Here is a 21439-nt window from a genome sequence, read left to right as displayed (position 1 = left end):
GAAGCTACAAGTTAGACGATTCTTTCTTTGCATGTTTTATTTAACCACGTGTGAGGTTTCAAGAGACAACTACAAAGACTTGGATCGTTCGTCACTCACAAGGTACATTACATACAAATATGTGCATCCATATAAAATGTGAGGAATGATATGTGCATTTAATTTGAAACACAATCGACAGGAAAATGTAACGCTGATTAACAATTTCTGGAAGCATAGTATGGATCAAGTGTTAACAAACGCTTTCTCAACTTCCTTTTACAACGATTCCTATCATTTTTATCCGCACATAAAAGATATAAACTAGCAAACACGAAGATGGCACCCCGCTGGGGGTAGCCACCCACGTGCTATATTTTATTTTTATTTTTTTTTACCAATAAGATATAATACTTTATCAAATATCCTTCAGGACAAATTGTAAAAACCAAAATAAACTAAAAAAAACAATTTGTCCGCAGTAACGTTAAATTGTACCGTCTCCATTGGATGCAAACAATGATACTCAGTCCTTTTTTTTAAACCTAAGAATAAATTAAAAATTCGTTTAAAATAGCGTATAGAATAAGTTCAGTCTTTGTTAAATTTGTTTCGTACATTACATGACGTTTCAAGCGAAAATGAACTTTTAAGTACATTCGTTAAGAAGAAAAAACAAGGATAAGAATTCCAGAAGAAGAAAAGGTATAAGAATTAAGTAAAAAGCACATCAAATTTGAGTTAACTGATTTTCCCCAAACGCGAAATATATTGCCTGATCACGCGATATTAATTGCGAAAAGAAAGAAAACAAAATCATAAGCGGCAACTGTCGTTCGCTTTTACACGAACGTCTTTACATTTTCAATTACGTGGCACTGTAATAAAGTCGACGCAAACACGTTTCAACGTTCACAGCGAAATCAATATGAATTATCGTGAAAAACATACCACGTTCGTGAATCAGAATACAATTGGATGAAACGACGATGAAGAAAGTACTTTTAACGACGATGATCGAAGGATGCGAATGTAACGTTAATTCGAGAGGAATTCGACGAGTTTGTAGAAATGTGGAAAAATTGGAACGTTTGTTTTCGTTGATATAGCGTTTAAAAAGCGGTACAAATAGTCGTATAAATAATTGTACTATCAAAGCTTTGAAAGAAGCATATCTGTATCTTTTCACGTTTCGGATCAAAGTAGTTAATAGACATAGAGATTGTTAGGTTGCTTATGTAAATACCATTTACGGTAGGCATACACAGAATCGCAATAAGATTTAACGAAGAATTATACAATTTAAAAGAAGAGAATCAAACAAATTTGATGAAAAATTGTAGCTTCAAAAATGGAAATAACTTGAGATTTTTTAATTTGGACAGATACAAGAAAAATTTGATTTATATACAAATTAAATCGTACCTTACGCAAAAGTATCTGGGTGACTTATCAACAATCATAGACAGGAGAGTGTCGCTTACTGTCCAATTTACATCATCTTAGTGCGATTCTGTCTGTGTATAATTTATGGTAAATTCAACCCTTTGCATTCGCGATATACTAATGACAACCTAACGTCTTGTCTCAGAGTGACAGAAATGCGACAACATATCGTATACGTGTTATAATATGCGTCGGCTAGGTCTACAGACAATACATCGCGTGTGATATACTGTATCTTCGTATAACGTTTATATTACACGACGGGCCAAGATATTTTATTATTTAAAATACCTTGAAAAATGTATCACGGACTCGTGTTACAGTCTTCCAGTTTTTATATCTCTGGGTCTCGTTCCAAGAAATAAAAAAGGCTTCCAATGTTTTGAGACAAATACTGCCATCGAATAAATGTGTGAAATTCTTTATACTAATAACGATTCTTTCATATCTGTCGCAAACTTAAAAATATTACCTAGGTTTTTAAATAGAAAAAGCAATTGAATCAAATATGATTCAAAGAACGTGGAGAAATTAAATCGAGCAAGATCAAGAATATGGAAATTAAATAATTTCCTACGAAATGAAATTTTGGTATTTCATATAAATTGTAAATTGTAATCATTAAAGCAATCGGCAAAGTGCAAAGGGTTCACGCTCATTATCAGACTTGTCTCTGATATTTGCTGTTCGCTAAATGAAATCATAGCGTGTAAAGTATGAAGATTCCCACGAATATTCAGCTCCTTACGAGGAATAATTTTCCTATTTTACAATTGTCTAACTTTCATAAGTTCTAATTTACGCTTGGAAAATCTCATTTTCCCCGTTTACGTGCCACCCAGCAAACTAATTGTTTCTTTGGTTTATTATATATTTGTCTCCGATATTTCTCATGGGTGTTGCGATCGATAATTTCGGTCGCGAGAGCGTAAGATTCTGTCGATACAATGACAGAAACTATAAAGTTTCAACGCTCGTATAAAATCCCAAGCACAAAATTTCTTATTCGACGACCGAACGTTGAAACTTTTCTCGCGTATCTTGGCTATAATTCGTGATACTTTCTTTGGAGCGACTTTTACCTAGAACATCACCAATGTCGTTACCGAAACCTGTTATTCGCGGATAATTACATCCATCAACTGTCTTTTAATAGCCGAAAGAACAACATTGTCCGAAAGCCTTTAAAAATAAGACTCGAACTTTCACCGATGATTTTAACGATCGATCATCCACCATGATGTGTTTTATGTACGATTCTTAAATTAAATTTTATAACTATCAAAACTAATACTATGAGATTCCTTTATATGTTACATTCACGGAACGCAAACTATACGCAAGTTTCCATTTTATATTCCAAAAACGAGATCTAAAAGAATTCATTACTAGATAAAGGCATAGCAAGTAAAAGATATAACAAAAATTTCCTTCATATCGTAATAATTGCTAAATAACAATCGTTATTGTTAAATTATACCGTGTACCGTATAGTTAAAATTCTTTAGAATGTCGCTTTTAAAATGTAAACTGAAAATCTATTTGGTCAGAAACTCTTGCACGTTGCCGTATGTTCAAACAAACGCAACGATTCGTATTATAAAATAAACAATATATATTAGATTGTCCGAAAAGTTTCTTTCGTTTCATAAGGCGATAATAGACGAACGGCAATTTCTGTTTTATATTATTTTATCGAATTAGGTGTGATCCATTTCCTTCTATTTCTATTATTACGTTCCTGCATAATTCAGCAAACTAATATAAAACAAAAAACATTGCGCGTCTATTATTTCCTTATAAAACAGAAAGAAACATTTCGGACAACCTGATATATATAGCTTCCTTCTCAATACGAATCTTCGATTTTACATTACCAATTTTTTAATAAATTCCAAGTCTCGAATTATATATTTCTAACAGTTTCGTGAAACGAGTGTATGAAAAATAAAAATGCTTTCGTAATAGGACCGGACAGAGGTAACACACGCGCTCCATTTTGTCCTTTCTTTAGTAATCCTAGAGGACATCTTCGGTTGTCTGTTCGAAAGATTTATCGTTACGTCGGGAATATATCGTGTCTACTATGAAATGTAGCACTACGCGTTGGTTTCTTGTAGCTCGGTGCAGTCGGTGGGTTTCACCTCGAGCCACCAATCGTTAGGATAGTGATACTTTTGCAATTCGATGCCTCCTCTAGGGACAGGTATTAATCGACTACCGAACAGTTTCGCCGGTAAGGGAGGAATTATAAGCCGAGGTGGAAAACATTGTAGACTGGGGGAAAATTCGCAGTCCGGAGGCAACACCCTTCTTGTCCAACCTACTCTTCTTACCATTCGTGTCTGCGGAAAAAGAAAGAAATTATTATTTCAAACGTTAAATAATTAAGTAATCTTGAATACGTAACGTAGTTTCAACGTGTTTCTTAATTCGAATGTACGCGTTGTATAGCTGAAATGTAAACTACTTTGGTATAGTTGGATAATTCTTTTTTTAAACAAATTGATCATTGTAGGCAAGCTTGAAGAATTTAGTTATTTAATGAAATTCTAAGAGCCCGATTCTTGACATTTTGAACGTTCAATGTTTCAAACAACGCGTGTATTCTAAACAGAAAATATTAGTTCTATTCGCTGTAAACTTAATTTCATCATTAGAACTTTTACTTTTGCGTCATAGTTGGGTATAGTAAAAGATGAAATATAATTGTTCGCTATGCTGTGTCGGAACGAAAAACATTTGAAATAACCTTAATATCTTGATGCTCTAGATTCTTGTCCTTCTATGCTGCAAAACGATCTTTAAAAGTTTATATCGTACGTACTAAAGTTGAGCAATGTTAATAAAAGAAAGTTCAACGGTTTATTGCCGAAAATAATGCCAAACGATAACTTTCTGTTGTCCTAGTTGTCTGATATGTAAAACACATCTCGTAAACCGTAGGTGATGTTCACGTAGTTTGGAGTTTACAACTCGTAACCAGACATCGTCATTAACATACGAATCTGATATTTTGTGCGAACCAAACTGTTTGCATATAGCAAAGTAACGTAGCTTCTAACATACTCGTTGGCACACAACTTTCAAATATCTCGTATCCTTGTCCCTTCTAAATATTCTATTTCACGAAATAAATTACAGTATTCAAAAGTATTCATAGAAAATGATTTATACAAGAGATCTGTAGTTGTTTCAGTTATATTCTTGCACTAACCGCGTATTCTACGTTTGCGCTACTAAAGTACAAAAGGAAAACATAGTAATAAAATTTACCACAGCATCCTTCTCGAAGACGACGACCTCCACCTTGGGCGCATCTTCGTCGACCCCGTGTTCCTGGATGCGATACACACCGGCCGCGTGCAGGTATGTAGCGCTCAAAGCAGCTTGACGAAATGCTTTCGTGATTAGGACATCGTCTCTGAGAGTGTCGACCAAGCAAAGCTCGACCTTACGTGCCCATGGCAAGGCACGACCGATTCGAACTTGACCCCAGAGTCCTCCGAAGCACAGAAAGTGCACGATGCTCAGTTTCGCTAGCACTAAGTGGACCCTAATGGAGTCACACACGACAAAAGAGTTGAACGAACGATAGCTTGGTGAAACTCGTGACGAGAGAAAACCGTGCCTAGTGAAAGTTTCGCTTTAGTCACGCAGACGAATTTGACGGTTCGTCACCTCGTGATTGAAGCGAACTTTCGGTGATCATAACTCGGCTCCATTTGATCGTGCAGCGAGCTATAAAATTGTTAGCGAATACAGTGCGGATAATTGTTGGTGAAATTGAGGAATAATCGAAGGAACAGACGCTCGGTCTATCGGTATACCGGTCAGTGGAATTGTTTATACGGAGAAATATACGTTCATGAACATATAAATACTTTGTACGAATAATTACAGTGTAAGACGAACAAATAGAAGTGGAAATCGTGTTATAGAAAATCATATATATATCGTGTATATGTGATTGTTGCTAGCGAAAAAGTTAATTAGGGTGAAAGGTAAACAAAAGAGTAGTTTATTTAAGCAAATCGTTGTAACAAAAATGGGAGACAACATTCTGGTATCTTAAAAATCACAGCTGCTCGTAAAACACAGAATTAACTAATTGATTAACGTGCTTACCATTGTAAGCATTAGGAGTAGTAATTACACATAATATAGGCAATAATTGAAGCAAGTAGTAGAGGATCGCGGAACAAACTAGCATGCCAACACAAAGGAGAATTAACCAAAGTGTTCAGACGTGAACTTAACTACAGCCAGTAACTAGAACTGAATCGTATGGACCTGTAGGTAAGTTCGTGTAGCTTCTCCGTGAATTCCTCCGGCACGCTGCACGGTTGCCGAGGTGTCTCTTGCCGACTGAGGCTGTACCAGAACAGCACGATCATGAGAAACAGCGCCGCGAACGCTTGTAGCGGAGTGATATGAAATCGTCTGCGGGACCAAAAGCTCATGCTGGTAACCTTAAACATAAAGCAGCGTCGTCGTCAGCTCAAGCGTTCGTCGTTAGAATCAACGGAATCTCGACGATTAAAATAAACGCAACTGTTCATCCACGATCAACCATCGAGAAAGATATCTTTCGATCGAACAAAGTCACAAACGATCCTAACACCCCGGATCCAACATCGTGACGACTAATCATTGCGTAATTGCGAGGAACGACGCGAGCAAAGGCATCGCGACGCTACGAGATCGTGCAGCGACGTGTGTAAACGCGACGTAAAACGGACGCATGGCCTCGCGTATTCACTAGGCCCGTCCAAATTCACGTTCTCGCGACACTGCTTTTTTTATCACCCTTGTCGCGCACCACCATCACCGAATATTTGCGATTCCGCCGTAACTAACCCCCACTATCCACTTTGTACGCGGAATGCCCGCTAGAACCGGCAACGTTGCAACCAATCGATTTTCCTACCTTACCGACCTACAGTTCTTGATCGGTGGCGCCATAGCTGGACCGATTGGTCAGACTGTTCGCGCTCTATCCAACGGCAAGATGCCCCTGTGATTCTCTCAACTGGAATTTCGATCTATTATCCACTCGACACGGGGAAAAGTAGAGTACGAAAATAAATGCACCGACGTGCTTGCTCCGGTTTCTTTCATGGGAGGAGAGAAGTTTATCATTTTGATGGGTGGCTCGTCGAAGAATCTAAGTTAACCGATGCGGGAAAGGGAAACGCGGCAAACGTTGGAGACTTTTGCGGCGTTGCGGTTCGCACGTGACTGTACCAGAAATAGTTTTTCGCCTTTGGAATCTTAACGGATCGACGCCGCGCAGATTTCCGTATTCCTTTTTCACTCTGTTCCCCCTTTTCCTTTGTTTCTTTTTGTTTTGTACGTACAGGTCTTTGTACAAAGAAAAATTCACAAGGCAGGGGGTTGATCTCACAGTTGCATAATTCGACGATGAGAACTCTATATTAAAATAGGCAACTTCGCAATGCATTTAACATAATAAAATGTTCGCAGAATAGTTTCGTTTGTACGAATGCAGTATCGGAATATTAATTGCTACGTAATTCAGTATTTCAATAATTTTCTATAATGCGCATTGTTGTACATTTATAAACGGCCGATAGTCGTGTGGGGTCAAATATGTTTGACCAGAATGGTAAAATGAATGTGTAATATTACAGGGATCGTGCTCGTACGCGAAATACCAGACAGATCAAGCAGAACGAAACGAAATTTCATATATGGCGAAGTTTAAGCAAAAAGTTGCGATGGAAGCTATTAAACACGGATGCACGGAATAGGTGGTGTATTACGTGTGCGCAATTCTTGCGCACGAGAATACCGTTACAAAGATAAACGTCGGTTTAATGGAATATTTGCCCCTGCGTCTGTCATAAAGAAACTATGCATTCTTTCAAGTACACTGTGACTCCGCATTTTTATTGTACCTTTTCCTTATACGCGTCCGCGTAAGAATTCAAATTCTTCGCTTTATCCCTTAATGTACTGCTTTATGTTTCGGTATATCTCGTATCATGTTACATTTAATACTTAATTCAAACGATATTAGACAGTCGCTGTAATTCCTTTTACAAATATTTTATAAAACACAAAGAAAAACGTTCGCTCTACTTACGAATTATTAGATTACGCTCTAATGTTTTCTAATAATTCGTTTCTTAATATTAGCACGATTTATTCTTATTTATCGATTGAACTAATTTTGCATTGATCGTAATAACAATACCAAATACAAAATAGAATATCAACGTTGCAGGTTCTTAACGAGGTGTTAGTCGTTGTCAAGTCTTCCCATTGCTGTTTGAAATTATCAGTTAATTACACGCTGGTTTTCGAAAAAATCTTCGGAAAGAAATTTCCTCATTGACAGCTGCTGCGAAGGGTCGTACACCATTTACGGATGACTAGCGTTCGCAAATTCGTCAACGCGGGAACGGGTTTAAAAATAAGACGTAGCCTCGAAAATGTGGCGCGTCTATTGGCGTTTCTGCTCATTAAGATAATTGAGTGGGCTCAAGGCTTTGCCGCGATAACTCATTCAGAAGCGTCGTTCCCTCGGAAAAAGTAAATACAAAGAAAAGGAAAGTGTACAAGAGGCTACGTGTTCGCTGAACGTGTTGCACCGAACGAGTAACAAAACTACCGGATAATTCATCGTGTTCGCGTTGGCAATTTGATTCTCTTCCTACTACTCGTTTACGTACGTCACTGTAATAAATAGACACGTATAAATTTCATTTTTCCTACATGCAAACTTTAATCTTAAACAAAAACCTGAACATTAATCTTCGGAAAAGCAAGCGAGATACTGTAATTAAAAAGATCGATCGGTCGAACTTAATCGCGAACGAGGCCTGCTCGTTCACGAGCACGTATTTTTTCCGCGCTTTGTCGAAACGTTATTATTAATTTAAGTTCCCCGGAACCGGGAGGAGCCCTCCGTTCACCGAATCGAAGCGTTTCTCCGTGCCGTAAGCGGACGTGAAAAGAAAAATTGCGGCGAATGTCGTGGAACCAGGCGGGACCTTAAAACAAACGTTTCGACGACGCGCTTTTCTCTCCTTCTAATTTTATCTCGCCGCTTCCCTCCGTGCTGCTTAGCCGTGTATTTTCGTAACACGTGTCACCTACGTATAGGCACCTTATCTCCGTAGTTAACGAACACACGAGTGTACTTGGCGATCTTTCCAACACGTGTACGAGCTCATCCCTCTTGTTTCGGTTCTAATGCTTCGCTTGCCCCACCTTTCTCAAACGAGTTTGCGCCTCATGCGGGTTAAACGGTCTGCCCGTTGTTACAACCGCCATTGTTGCAACGTTGTTGTTGACGATCGAGTAGTACGTGAAAATTAAGATGTATAGGAGATACTGTACGAAGTAACTGTGCAACTTGTGAACACGAGACCCAAAAGAAAATGAAAAGATAGAAAAAAGGGGACGTAGAAATATGAGACGAAACTAGTTGTACCTCGTAGGTCCGTGTAAAATCGAGCAAGTTAATGGTCCCTATCCTGCCCATCGACGAAAAGAAAAGAAAACCGCAACCGAGACCCGCGAGGAATCGCCAAGGTTTATACGTGTCGATTGATTGGCGCATTCCATTTTAAACGTCGTGGCGTTTCCTCTCGCGCCGCTAATCGTCGCTTCGATTTTCTCTGGCGACATAACAGCCAGCCATGTTTTTCCCTGATAATGAACTCCGGTAATCTCGACTGTTGTCGAGTGGTTCGCTCTTTGTACGGTGCCGACCGTGTAGAAAGCTCGTTGGTTTTTAGCAAACGATGCAAAATACGGAATCAAATTGCGATCTTAAACGGCCGGTAGCTTAAGAAATCGTAAAAATAGTTTGCTTGGTTGAAAAACGATAAAGGTCGGAACAATTTTAACGACGCGTAAATCATCGTGCCCGTTCGCAAAGCGAATTATTAGAAGGACCGAAATTCACAGGAATATTTCGAATTTATCCTACCGATGAATTCGATAAATGCCTATCGGATATTGACGCGGCAGTAATTAACCCCTCGGGAACATCGACGTTTCGAACGTCAAAACGCTGTTATTCCATTGCGAGTCGTTTTACGCATCGTGCGTCGAGAACATTCCTCTCATTCGATAATTACTTGTGTAATAAAAATATGACGCGGTGCCTTTATAAAGATAAAACGATGAAAGCCTTTTTATCTGAATAAATGAGATATCTATTCCAAATTGGAGTAATTATCTATAAATACTCGAAATTCACCGCCTCTACGAATGCCAGAGTTCGAAAGAGAAATGGTGTAATTTTTAAATCGATCACGTCGTGGGTAAAATTGAACTACACGTAAGATTGTTCGTTCTATGTTTCTAAATAAAACGAAGATCAAGAAGAATATGAAAAATTGCGTTGGAGCGTTCGTTTTTGAAAAAAAAACCAAGTGCGAAAATTAGTTGCTTCGTTTCAGGCTGTTCGCGCGTGGACGGATACCGTGAAATTGAACAGTGTCGAGAACAAAAGAGAATTGAAAAGGAACCGGATAAGATTACCGGCGCCACGATAAATCCGTTGTCCTGGGATACCTTAACGACATTGTTGTCGCGTTTGACTTTAGCTGGCTATAAAATTCGGACCTGGTTTAATGTGAAATAAATGAACAAATTCTCAAGATGCCGCGTGTGGTCAGCCGAAGGCCGAACTCGCGCAACGGTCAAGCGTTTTACGAGCTATAAACCTTTTTTCGCTATTGTATCGAGAAAGTTGGTACGGAGCGCGTACGCCTGTAATTCGCTTCTTCGAAGCTAAAGAGACAGAACGTTTGGTTTTTAAAAAGCACCGCCTTTTTCTGGCTACGTTTGGTCACGGTTTGAACCGTGGCGGGCGGTTTATGCGTTTTCCTGCCTCTTATCTAGATTTCGTCGCGACTCTTCTTCCTCCTGGCGAGAAAGAAGCTGCGGGATCAATTTCAGAGGGTTCCCCGAGGAGCAACCGACGGAGGGCGAACAAGGGAGGCGCGGTCCCTCAGGCACGTGATGAGAAAACTTGTTCGGTAAATGTACGTATTTGTTTGTTGGACGGATACGCGTGTCGGTGCTTAAAGATTGCCGCGTATTTGTGCCTGCTCGATCATGGGGAAGTATTATATATTCGGGAAGGGATACGGATTTAGCGGAGAGACGCGAAAGGGACTTTGTTGGTTAAGGTCTCTGTTTAAGAACGATCGTTGGAATTTCTGGCGATTATTTTCTTCTAGAGACACATTTAGGGATAGTATCTCAGCCACGATAATGATTGAAACATGTTTCCAAATTATCCAGTTTATCTGGTAACAAATTTTATTTCCGTCCACGCATACTTTTATCAAAAATACAGAAATATACAATTGCGTGGTATTATAACGCGATACGCGTACGTAAAACGTACAACTTCCGTCAAACTTCGCGAAAACCATCGTTGGTCCTCCAAATGACTTGGATATTTTCCAGCCAATCTAATAATTCGTAAATCGAATTACCTAAAAGCCTTAAATTCCATTACGTGCAAAGAAAGACTAACAAATATCGCGAATCTGATCGAGTCTCTTATTCTTGCGCCCCCTGTTCATCCACTGCGACCCACGGAGACTCTCCCTCTTTATTTCAGAGTCTTTATCGTCCGGCGGTACTTATACGTCGGATATTCTCTGGTCGATGGAGAAAAACGGGCAAGATTGATCGCGAGCAACAAAGGAAGGCAGATTAGTGGTTTATCGACGAGTGATCTTCGAAAGCGACATCGAGCGTGGGTGGGGATGGGGCTGGGCGTAAGGAACGGAGGGGCTGTTGGAGCAAGCGGGGACGCGAGTTGCATTTCAATGGACCCAGCGCGTACGTAAAAGTGTTTCGTGGATTCCAACGGGGTAAAAACCCTCGACGATGACCGTTCGGACCGGGGCCTCACAAAGGCACCGCCATTTCGTGCGGATCCCGGCCATGGTGGTTCCGCGCGCGCGCCGCACCCCGCGGAATGCTCGAACATACGGATTTTTGATTCCAACGAACCAGAGAGGTGTACGAATGCTGGAAATCCTGACTCTCTGTAATAGGTCAGCCTTGCAAAACGCCACTATCGACGTTACGATGCGACGGGACTGAGTTCGTTCGATGAAAAAGGTAGACGCGGTAACGCAGTTCGCTGGCGTTCCATTGGTATTTCGATCAGTCGGAAATCAGTTCGCTTTCTACTCGCGTTATTCTTCCGAGAAAATTAGTCTCGATCGTGAACAATGCGCGCAATTTGCAAAGTAGCGTACGCTCGTGACCTCGTTTTCTCGTTACGAGTTTCAAGCAAAGTCGGTTCTATTTCGTATCGTGCACACGTTCCGGTTAAATCGTCTACACGTGTAATATTGCCGGCACTTTCCGTTCGACAATGGCGGCACATTTTTCCGCGTGCGTTTCTAAGAAGACCGCAATCGCGGATTTGCAGCGGAAGAAGGTCGAATAGCGCGTGAACGAAATAACGAACGTACGAATTACATTTGCGTTATTGCGTTATGCGAGCGGCGAGTAATAGTCCGGCGAAAGGAATTCTTCGGCCAAGTATTCCGAATTCCCACGTAATTCACTCGGTTCCATGAAACACGATCTTCCAAACTGCGCAATTATGTAAACTAAGTAAACTCGGTAATTCTTTTTCAAGTGTAACCGTTGATTTCGAAACGGTTCGATCGAAGTACGAAGAGATAATAAAATACTTGCACGCCTATAAACGGGTTTAGAAACGACCAAACGTTTCGTATTAGCGAAGAAACGAATTAAGAGCGACGTAAAATTAATTACAAGCGATTAATGCGGTATTTCGTTCGTTTTTTCAACCTTCAAATCCACGAATATACAGAGAAGAAGCGACGCGATGGTAAATTATAGCGTAGCTTCGGTAGCTGTCTGGCCTATGTACGCAGAACGATCTAATCCCCTGTTCCGTCGCGAAAGCAATTAACGATCCTTCGACCGTTTTTCCGGCCATCATGCGCGTACTTTATGACGCTGTAATTGAATGGCGCATCACCGCGATTATGTGACTTGACATCGCTATGACTTCCCATGCGCGTCATTCCGCTTGAATTCACCGCCTCTATGCATTCCCTCCTCCCTCTTAATGATATCCGATAACGAGCTATCTGCTCTGATAGCTATCGATTTGGTAAAAATGTTCCAGTTACCTCATATTTAAGAAGATCGCCGAGTCGAGGAATTTACGTCGCAGACGACTATTCTAACCGATCGAACTATTAACTATCGCGTTGCTGCTCCATTTCCAAAGGAATATATTCTCCAAAACGCGATCCCTCGATCTTTTTCCACCTCTGCCTTTTGGAACACCGCAAGGCACAATTTCAGCATCGCGTCCATTTCGCTGGAAAGTCAGGTTACAGAGAAATCCGCGCGTACACTAGCAATTAAACGCACGAGGATCGAAAAAAGAAAACTGGTGACCGCGTACAGCGTGCACGTGGTAACAAATATTAAATTGTCAACGTACAAGAAGACTAATTTGGGACGGCGAGGAATCGACGCCGCAAACGGCAACGAGGTCTCGCCGCGTGCTTCTTGTCCGTTTAAAGTTTCGGCATTAGGAAAGGTGGAATGCGTGTAACTGCTACCCTTTAACTTCCCGTTGCCGTCCACGGGAGCTTTAACGAACCGGCGGCGTAAAGTTCGCCCGGGGGCCGGGGACACGCTGACAACGAGAAGCCGAACCATGTGGTCAATGCGCGTTAAACGCTTCGTGCCCGGTCGTTTAACGTTCCCCGTGGATATACGAACGTTCCACGGTTATTTCGAATGCGCCTCGTCCGCTGGTTTTTACGTCGGCATAACTCGCGTCACGCGGACGATCTCCACTTTCCAAGCGTTTATATTTTCCCAACGGCAGTGCAGGCAAAATGCAAACTTCGCCGCTTTACGTCCCGGTTATACATTCGGTGCCATTTTTTCGCGCGCCGGAAAGCGCGTAAACAGATGATAACGACGCGTTTAGAGACACTTGGAAGCTCGTTGTCGGCGAACGATGACAGGTTCAGGCGCCTTCTTTGTCGCAGATGGCTTTGCTGATCGTTGAAGAGTGCCATGGAAAGATGGCGTGTTTAAACGCAGTTGTTTAATACCGCACCGTAGATCGATGTATGAATGCAACGAGCGAAGCTGTTGTAAGAACGTTTAGAGAATTCCTTGGTGAACGTATTAATTGTGAGATAAAATTAGAGGAAATTTGAGTAGCCAGCGCGATAAAAGTGCAACGAGGAAACTTTACGGCGCTCGAAGTTACTTTATTCTACCGCGATGTCAGCATTCTGTACTTGTACGACTTTCGATCCCAATTTACTCGAAATCTACGTAGGAACAGTACCGCGAGTTCTTCCACATCTTTCACATTCCTCGACAAATACGCCATTTGCACTGTCGCTGTCTCTAAACGTACGTAGCAAGTATACGAACGTTGCATTTCTGCATAAATTTTCACAAGAGGCGTCTTCTTGTTTGAAAAACATTCCAGTCGAAACGTTATCGGTATCGAGACGGATAAGCACACGCCATCGAGCATCGGCGCGTTTCTGCTCAAGTGCCGCAAAAGGATCCGCTAGATCGCAATCGAAGGGAAATAAATAACGGCCCGCGTCTCGGCGCATTTGTACTTCTAACGAGCGTGACAATGTCGAGACACCTTGCACGCTTTGATTCCGTGGCAGTCAGCTGCCGGAGGGCCTGTTGCACCGTCTGTCAATCCTTCGCCTGGATACGACAGTCTCTCGACGATAATCTATGCGATTCCTCGTCCGTTGTTACCGAAACGCACCTGTACACGTTCGTGCAACGCGAAAAGTCGATAGACAGAAGTCGAACGTTGCGACGCGTTAAGGAGGATAATCGTCTGGTGACCCGTTTGGAAGCTTCGTGATCAGACAACGTACGGTGCCTCGAGAAAGTTTGGGGAGCTCTTAGACGCTACATCGAACCGGTTGAACGCGGAGCGCTAGTTGGAAGATGAAGATGGTGTTAACGCGTGTGGAGGATGTATAGTTGGATTATGCGAATCGCTCGCAAGCCACGCTCCTCCACTCTGCGAGTTTCACGATTTCGCTACTCAAGTACGTAATTAATATTCGACACGTCGAGAAGCAAATAACTTACTTTTTCAATTGAAATTACATACGCATCTGAACGTGGAGTTGAGAAATTTAGAAAAAGTGGAGTAGATCGGCTTAGTTTCTCGAACGGTCGTTTACGTCGGAAACGTAAGATCTTCTCTCCAAGTTCGTCCGAGCGACGCTTCTTAAATCCGCGTTCACGAGGACGAACGCCTCAGAAGGAAGAACACTGACGCGTTTTCAGCGCGTACAACCGGCTAATAAGACAGCCGTGAAGTCGAGGCTTCGTGCGATAGTCTCGTACGTGTCGATGGAGTTTTTTTTGCTTGGCGTGAGTCGCGACTTTCGATAGTGACTTACGAGATACTAAATCTTAGCCGAGATACGCAGAATTGGTATCCGTGCGAGCACGAGTGAGAAATACTTGGGATTACTGGTCCGATCGGTTCGATATCAGGCGTCTTCGGCATCCGCTGGCAAAAGCAAGAATTATCGCTCACTCTGGACCAGGAGATGGAGCGCGCGCGCGCGCAAGTGCTCGCGGATCTACTAGGAAAACGCGGTGCAATCTCTGATTGCTTGTGAAATCAATATGGCGGCGACCATCAATCGAGGTAATTGACAAGGTAATTGGCGTGGTTTCATACCTCGGCGTAGCGGCGCGCATAAAACGCCGAAGAACCGCCGGTCGAACGAAATAACGCATATAGGGAAAGTTGTTGCGCGAGTTCGGCACGTTTCTCCGCGTCTCTCAGGTTCCTTCCTCCTTTTTTTTTTTTATCCCTCGGTATTCTTCGCATTGTTTTTGCTTCCCAATATCTCGTTTCTTTCGTTAGCTTCTGTTGTATCGTACGAGCGAATTATGCGGATTGGTGCGGCGAAGGGTGTAAGTCTAAGCGCGAAATTGATATGTAAACGTATAAAAAGAAAAAAAAAAATTGTACGGTCGTAGAAAAGATTCAAACGTGACCAAAGAATCGAAGAGGAAAGAAAGTAGCCACCGTGTTAAGATAGAAACAGCTACAAAGACAAAAGCTTTTCCTCTTTTAATTGACAAACTGGCTGTCCTCGGCAGGAATTGCGCCGAAGGAAGCAATTTCATTTACAGCGGAAACCCGGTTTTCAACCGACGAATCGGACTCGTCTTGGAGAAAAAGCGAGGATTTTTCCCGTCGAGCGTTTACGAGCGGTCCCGTAACGTTCTCCCCTGCCCCGGAAGCACGCTTTAATATCCGCTTATGACGGCTATGTTTCACGGTCTGAGACACCCACTCGGCCCCATTCCGCCCCATCAACCCCCATAGTGCGTTTAATTTACGTGTTTTCGCGAGTTATTCGTCCCCACCTTTGGCCAACCCTCGTCGAAGGGGGTCGGTCGCCATGGCGACGTCGAGCGTTCCGACGCCCAATCGTGGGGCGCCGACGATGTCGGCGTCAGCCCTACGAAGCCGTGGAAAGACGATAATAATTGATGGGAAACGGAGAAGGACAGAAAAGGGGATGGGACCAGCACGAAACGGAGTTGGCGGTTTTCGTTCCTTTCTTCGTTCGCGATGGGGTGAGCTAAATCGGCACCCTCGAGATTTCCGTTATTAAGCGGACTGCCCTCCAAGTTGGATTTCATTTAGTCAGGTAATTCTGAGTTTTCGAGAGTCTCCTGCCATCAGTTTCTTTCCCGATTATTTGTTTATTCGGATAGATAGGTTAATTAATCGTCCTTTGCTGTTCCAACGCTACGCGTATTATTATTTTTCATTTCCTGTCATTTCGTATTTACGCGAATGAATTATCGCGAGAAGCGATTACGAATTTCTTGAGGTTTTCATAAAGCCAATAAACACGTTTATATTCGTAGATACACAGTTACAGCGCGTACTGTCTTTCATCCTTGTTTCGTCGAGATTTACAAATTAGGATCGATAATTAATCCCAGCTAAATAGCGGCTGCTATAATTTCAACGAACGAGTGACTCATATTCGCGCATTTCGCGCACGCTTCGAATTGGCAACGAGTCAAGGAACATCGTACGCATTTGCACGTAGTCGTGCACGTACCGCATGCGTTGCACTTTAAGTGCGCGTGCTAACGCGAGTAAAACAATGCGACTCGAATAGTGTCGAATACTCGCGGAAGTTCAAACGTTCGCCGCGGTGGAAATCACAGAGTATCGCGAACGGGTATTTAATTAACGATCTTTATTAACTCGCGTTGCAGACGATAAAACGTAGTCGGTCGCTGTCCTTAGACAACGTTAACAACCTACGAAACGATGTCGATTTCTGCGATACGATTTCTTCTTTCGAAACGTTTTCATTCGGGAAGAAGGAACGAGCCAGTTTCTACCTCTGGCAACATCAGCGCGCAGGGAAACGACGAATTCGCGCATCAACTTCGTGCCGATTGAACTCAAAATTTTACGACCGGATGGTAATCCTTAGATGCGGTAAGTAGCAGGCCGAGTTGGTGCAGAGAGCGTTAAGGGGAAGACGAAAAGGGAGGGTTCCGCGGGCTGCATACCACCTCGGCCGAAGTAGTGCAAACAGAAGCTGAAGTATCAGCACGCGCGGCACGCTACTTGCGCCTTGAATGCAGCCGAGGGAACTGGAACATCGGGCTGCCAGCTCCCGATCCGGACTCGATGTAACACGCATGCACGTATACAGAAACGAAACCGATCGCGAGGACGCGCGTAACAAGCGACATCGAGCAGAGCCTAGGGAGAAAGAGACGCATCCCCTGGACCGTGAGCCACCCGGGCTATGCAACGCTGAAATTCCGGCGACTTGTGGTGTCACTCGGCAAATTCCATTCGGCCTACGAAGACGATTTCCTGCCTCCCCCGTCTGCGCTGTTTCTGTCGTCTCTGTTTCTCTTTTACCAGCGAACCCGCTGGCCTTTTCCTTTTTTGATCGCGGATACCTTAACGAGCAGCCATCGCTGATCGATGCGCGCGCCCCGAAACGACCGGCCGGTGATCGAGATGCAGATAGGATGATCGCTCGTTGCCAATGAACTCTTCCTTTTGATCTAACCCTCGAGGAAGGTGAGACCGCTTCTGGCCTGTTTCTATTCTCGGGATACTCGACGTGGCAATTTGTTTAGAGGATCGTCGACGCCGGCCTGCGTTTTAATTAGGGAAATGCGAGAAGCGTAGGAGTCTGTGGTTTCGCTTGCTGTGATTTTGTTGCTCCTTCTAGAAACGACGGTGTTAGTCGCAGATGCGTATTTGACTGGTCTGCGAGTAAACGAAAAGGAACAGCAAAAATTATCTCACCCGCGCTTAGCGATATTGTTATCAGACGCACAGAAATTTATTTTGATCGCGACGAGCTGCTTGTAATCGTTCGTGCACGACGTATTAAGGTATATCTGTGGTATTAATTATGAAAGAGGTACGAAAGACCGATAACTTTCGCGTTAATCTTACAATTTTAAGAAACTCGTATCCTGTCGTTGCTGCTGTCTCGTTGGCCTTTCCGCAGAGGCAACGAGCGGCCATCGATTCGGCGCGAAGTAGCAGCCGATTCTATCGGGCTTAATCGGTAACTGATCGCATGCAAATCCACGGTGTTTCTCGCGCGAAAGACGGTCGACACCGAGGGAAGGATGAAGAGGAGGAGAGAAAAAAGGAAAAGGAAGAAATTGTTCCCTTGGCTCTCGACCAAAGCGAGAGTGGTGATCAGCTGCGCGAGATAAAATCTTTACTTCTTTCCTGCTGTCCCTTACGCCGGCCCACGATCTCAATACAGGCTTGCTGGTTCTTTCGGCCGGGCCGACAGACCGGTCGGTCACGATCACAAACGAAAGCCAGCTTGTAATTGTCTCGTAAATTCCGAGTATCGGTTTAATAGAATATGATAAAAAGCAGCGACGAACCGATGAATTCGAGACATTCGTTTCTTCTTCCATCGAACGCGATGGAAGTGACTCGGTTAGGATCATTCTTACGGCAAATCAGATCAATTAAATTACCGAATTCTGCGATAAAGTACGAACAAGGTATCGCGTTCGATTGGAATAATTTTCTAAATTAATCGTAAGGAGGGGAAATTTTCTGTTAGCTAATATTTCGCTGATCAGACTCGACATGCCTGGAAACGATGAAATTTCCAACGCAACACGATCGCAGCGTTCAGCTCATACAGTCTGATGCCATTACACCAAAGTATCTCAACTATTCTATTCTACCTTCGATTGCTTCGCTTGCTCCGATTATAAGAATACTTCTACTCGCCTACACATTCCCTTTTATCTTCTACCGCAGACCAACTATTCCGATTCGTTCGCCCATTGCTACCAACCGATACCATCGAACGCCATTACGTTTCTGCCAATCGATCACGATTAACATCCCGGTAAATTATTCAAATAATTCTAGCAAAAGATTTACGTTTATATTAATATTTACTAAATTACCGTTTAAAGATTTAGTATATTTCGATGAAAATTAATCTCACGTATAGCACGTTGGGTATGAAACGCACGATTAACGTTAAGGTGATTGATAAGGGTAGAGGGACAAGAGGTTCGCTCTGCGACGACGTTTCGCTTCCTTTTGCCAACGAAATGATAAATCAACGTCGGGCGAGCGAAGGGTCCCGAGATAGCGCGACATTGAAGCTTTGCACGCGGATGGACATACGGTATTCGTAACATTGTATGCATATTAGACAGCTGGCCAATGCGCGAGGAAACGTGCCTTCCATAGTGGCCGACATTGCACTTGAACGTTTCGCAGACGAAAAGTCTCGCAAGTTGCAGACTCAAGGGACATCTGGATCGTGCGACCGTTTGCCGCCCTTCGGATATGTACCTTCCTTTTCTAGCAATTCAAGCGCCGGACGCTATCGTATTTCTTCCTTCCACATTTATGAAACGATACTTTCGTTCGTCTTCTCCTCGTGGATATCTATATGCTTCGACTCATTTCCATATTTAGAAAATGGCAATTTTGTCCATCTTAAGTCGCTTTAGGGTCAGCCACAGAGTTTCAAATTTTAGATGGCTCGACTCAATTTTAATTACGGAATAACAACAAAAAAAAGTAAAAGAAAGAAATGAAAACCGAAAAAGAAATAAAAAAATACAAATAAAAGTAGAGGAAGAATAAGAAACGGTGGAAGCCTTGGTTCTTTCCTACCAGTGGCAACCCTTAAAGATCCATAACCATCACGAGCCGGCAGCGACGCAGCGGATCGCGCGACACGGAGGAATGCCCGAATCATGCTCCCTAATTCACCGATGATTCCGGCTTTGTCCCGCATACAGGGACAGCCATCGGAGACGATCTGTCCCGCGACACTCGAGGCATCCCGCGGAGCAGGTAGCTCCGGGGAGACTTTCTGTCAGCGTGGCGCATTATCTAGCCGTTTATCTACGCCTATGGGACTCCCTCGGATGCCGCATACACGAGCGTCGCGATCATCTACACGCCGTTTCCTCGTGTAACGACACAACAGGTACACATCCACCAGGGGATCCCGACAACGCTTGTCTCTCTATTTTCCTACTCATAAATTCATCTCGTGAGAGACCGCTGGCCAACTTGCGTGGGGTCCGTGCGAAGATGAAGGTCACTGGATTCTTCGGTCAAAAGGAGCAACATCGAAGAATCGTCAATCGCCCTGTCGACGACCACTTTTGGGTAGCATGAATTTCTTTGAACATCGATTAAGGTCAATAAGGTCGATAAGTTGATATCGAATTTTATTTATAATTTATAAACGGGTAAAAAGCTTGAACGCGCGCATCTCGACGATGACGATCACTTTTGTTCGTCGAATTGTTTCGAAGCGTTGAAATAATTCGTTATTGTTCGGAAGAAGATGAATACCTATCGTTTGTTCCTTTGATAGGAATGGAATTCCAGGTTTATAAGTCAATATAACGGGATTATTAAACACTGTTGGAAAGATCAAGTGGAAATTCCATACATTGGCGAAAAAATTTCGAATTCGGCCAGCGCAGTGATTTGTGGGAGGGTAAGAGCGTGGAATGTGATACGGGGGTGAGTAGCAATTGAGCTCAATATTTTCGCATTGAATACAACAGAAACGTTAAACGCGAACAATTCGACGCGCCGCAACTCGAAATTGCTGGGGAACGGATAAAAATGTACAAATAAATACCTTGCATTTGATGCTCATTCAGCATTATTACACAAATATAGAATTTCGTATTATAGATCCAAGTATTTGTAAAGAAAAAAGAAAAAAAAAAAAGAAAAATTGAGATAAATGTAAGTATCTCTATTGAGACTTTTGATCGCCTTTCTTTTACCATTTCGTCGATCGTCTTAAAACTTACGCCTATGAAAGATCAGATTCTAATTAATAAAACAAACAACTAAGAAGAACTATCGTTTTAATCGACAATAAACAATAACGCTCTTTATAGCTTTATGCGAATAGGAAATAAAAAGAGGATTGAGTTACTAATGTCAATTTTAATGCTTTTTAAATCCTGCTTCCCTAAAAGGTAAAACTTTAAAGCGCTGTTAATTTAGGCGCCGAACCATTTAGATATCTAAACGACGCGACACTTCTATATACTCGGGACTCGTAATATCGATTCCGCTCACAAGACATCGGAATTCGGTCCTCATGATTGATGCTGCAATGACAAACGCGACAAGCTTACAAGTTGTCATACCTTTGACTTTCTGCTTAATTACGAATGCGAAAACGAGTCCCGAGGATCAACGTTCGCTCTCGACTCGACTAAATGTTATGCTTATTTTGGCAGATACGGCCAACAAGAAAGGCGTTCCTCCTCGTAATACGAGTTTTTTTTTTCAAATAATAAGCGATGCAGGAATTCGTGAAGCGTTACCGCGGCTATTTACAAAATTTGAAGTATCTTCATGCGGATAAGTAACGGATTTATGCGGCTAAAAAGGTGAAGAATTTTTACC

At 42.7% G+C, this 21439-nt stretch overlaps 2 protein-coding genes across 3 annotated transcripts in view; both read right to left on the bottom strand.

The window, feature by feature from the left end:
* LOC132916122 (DNA-directed RNA polymerase II subunit Rpb4-like) overlaps positions 1 to 21439 on the bottom strand; it is a 346958-nt gene that overhangs the window by 204672 nt on the left and 120847 nt on the right. The gene's annotated exons all lie outside the window — the stretch shown is intronic.
* Positions 799 to 6318, bottom strand: LOC132916109 (uncharacterized). Its single transcript, XM_060975893.1, has 4 exons — positions 5981 to 6318; positions 5719 to 5897; positions 4702 to 4981; positions 799 to 3770 (listed from the first exon to the last, which is right to left on the bottom strand). Exons 2-4 carry the CDS (start codon positions 5886 to 5888, stop codon positions 3525 to 3527), a joined length of 696 nt encoding a protein of 231 aa, XP_060831876.1. The 5' UTR covers positions 5889 to 5897; positions 5981 to 6318; the 3' UTR covers positions 799 to 3524.

Source organism: Bombus pascuorum, chromosome 1 (assembly GCF_905332965.1).
Source record: "Bombus pascuorum chromosome 1, iyBomPasc1.1, whole genome shotgun sequence".
Lineage (NCBI taxonomy): Eukaryota > Metazoa > Arthropoda > Insecta > Hymenoptera > Apidae > Bombus > Bombus pascuorum.
This window is presented reverse-complemented; position numbering and strand designations above follow the sequence as displayed.

Coding starts and splice junctions, on each gene's coding strand:
- LOC132916109 (XM_060975893.1), bottom strand. CDS start 5,888: ATGAGCTTTTGGTCCCGCAGACGATTTCATATCACTCCGCTACAAGCG. Junction 4,982..5,718: donor CTACACGAACTTACCTACAG/GTCCATACGATT, acceptor TGACTCCATTAG/GGTCCACTTAGTGCTAGCGA. Junction 3,771..4,701: donor TCTTCGAGAAGGATGCTGTG/GTAAATTTTATT, acceptor CTTTTTCCGCAG/ACACGAATGGTAAGAAGAGT.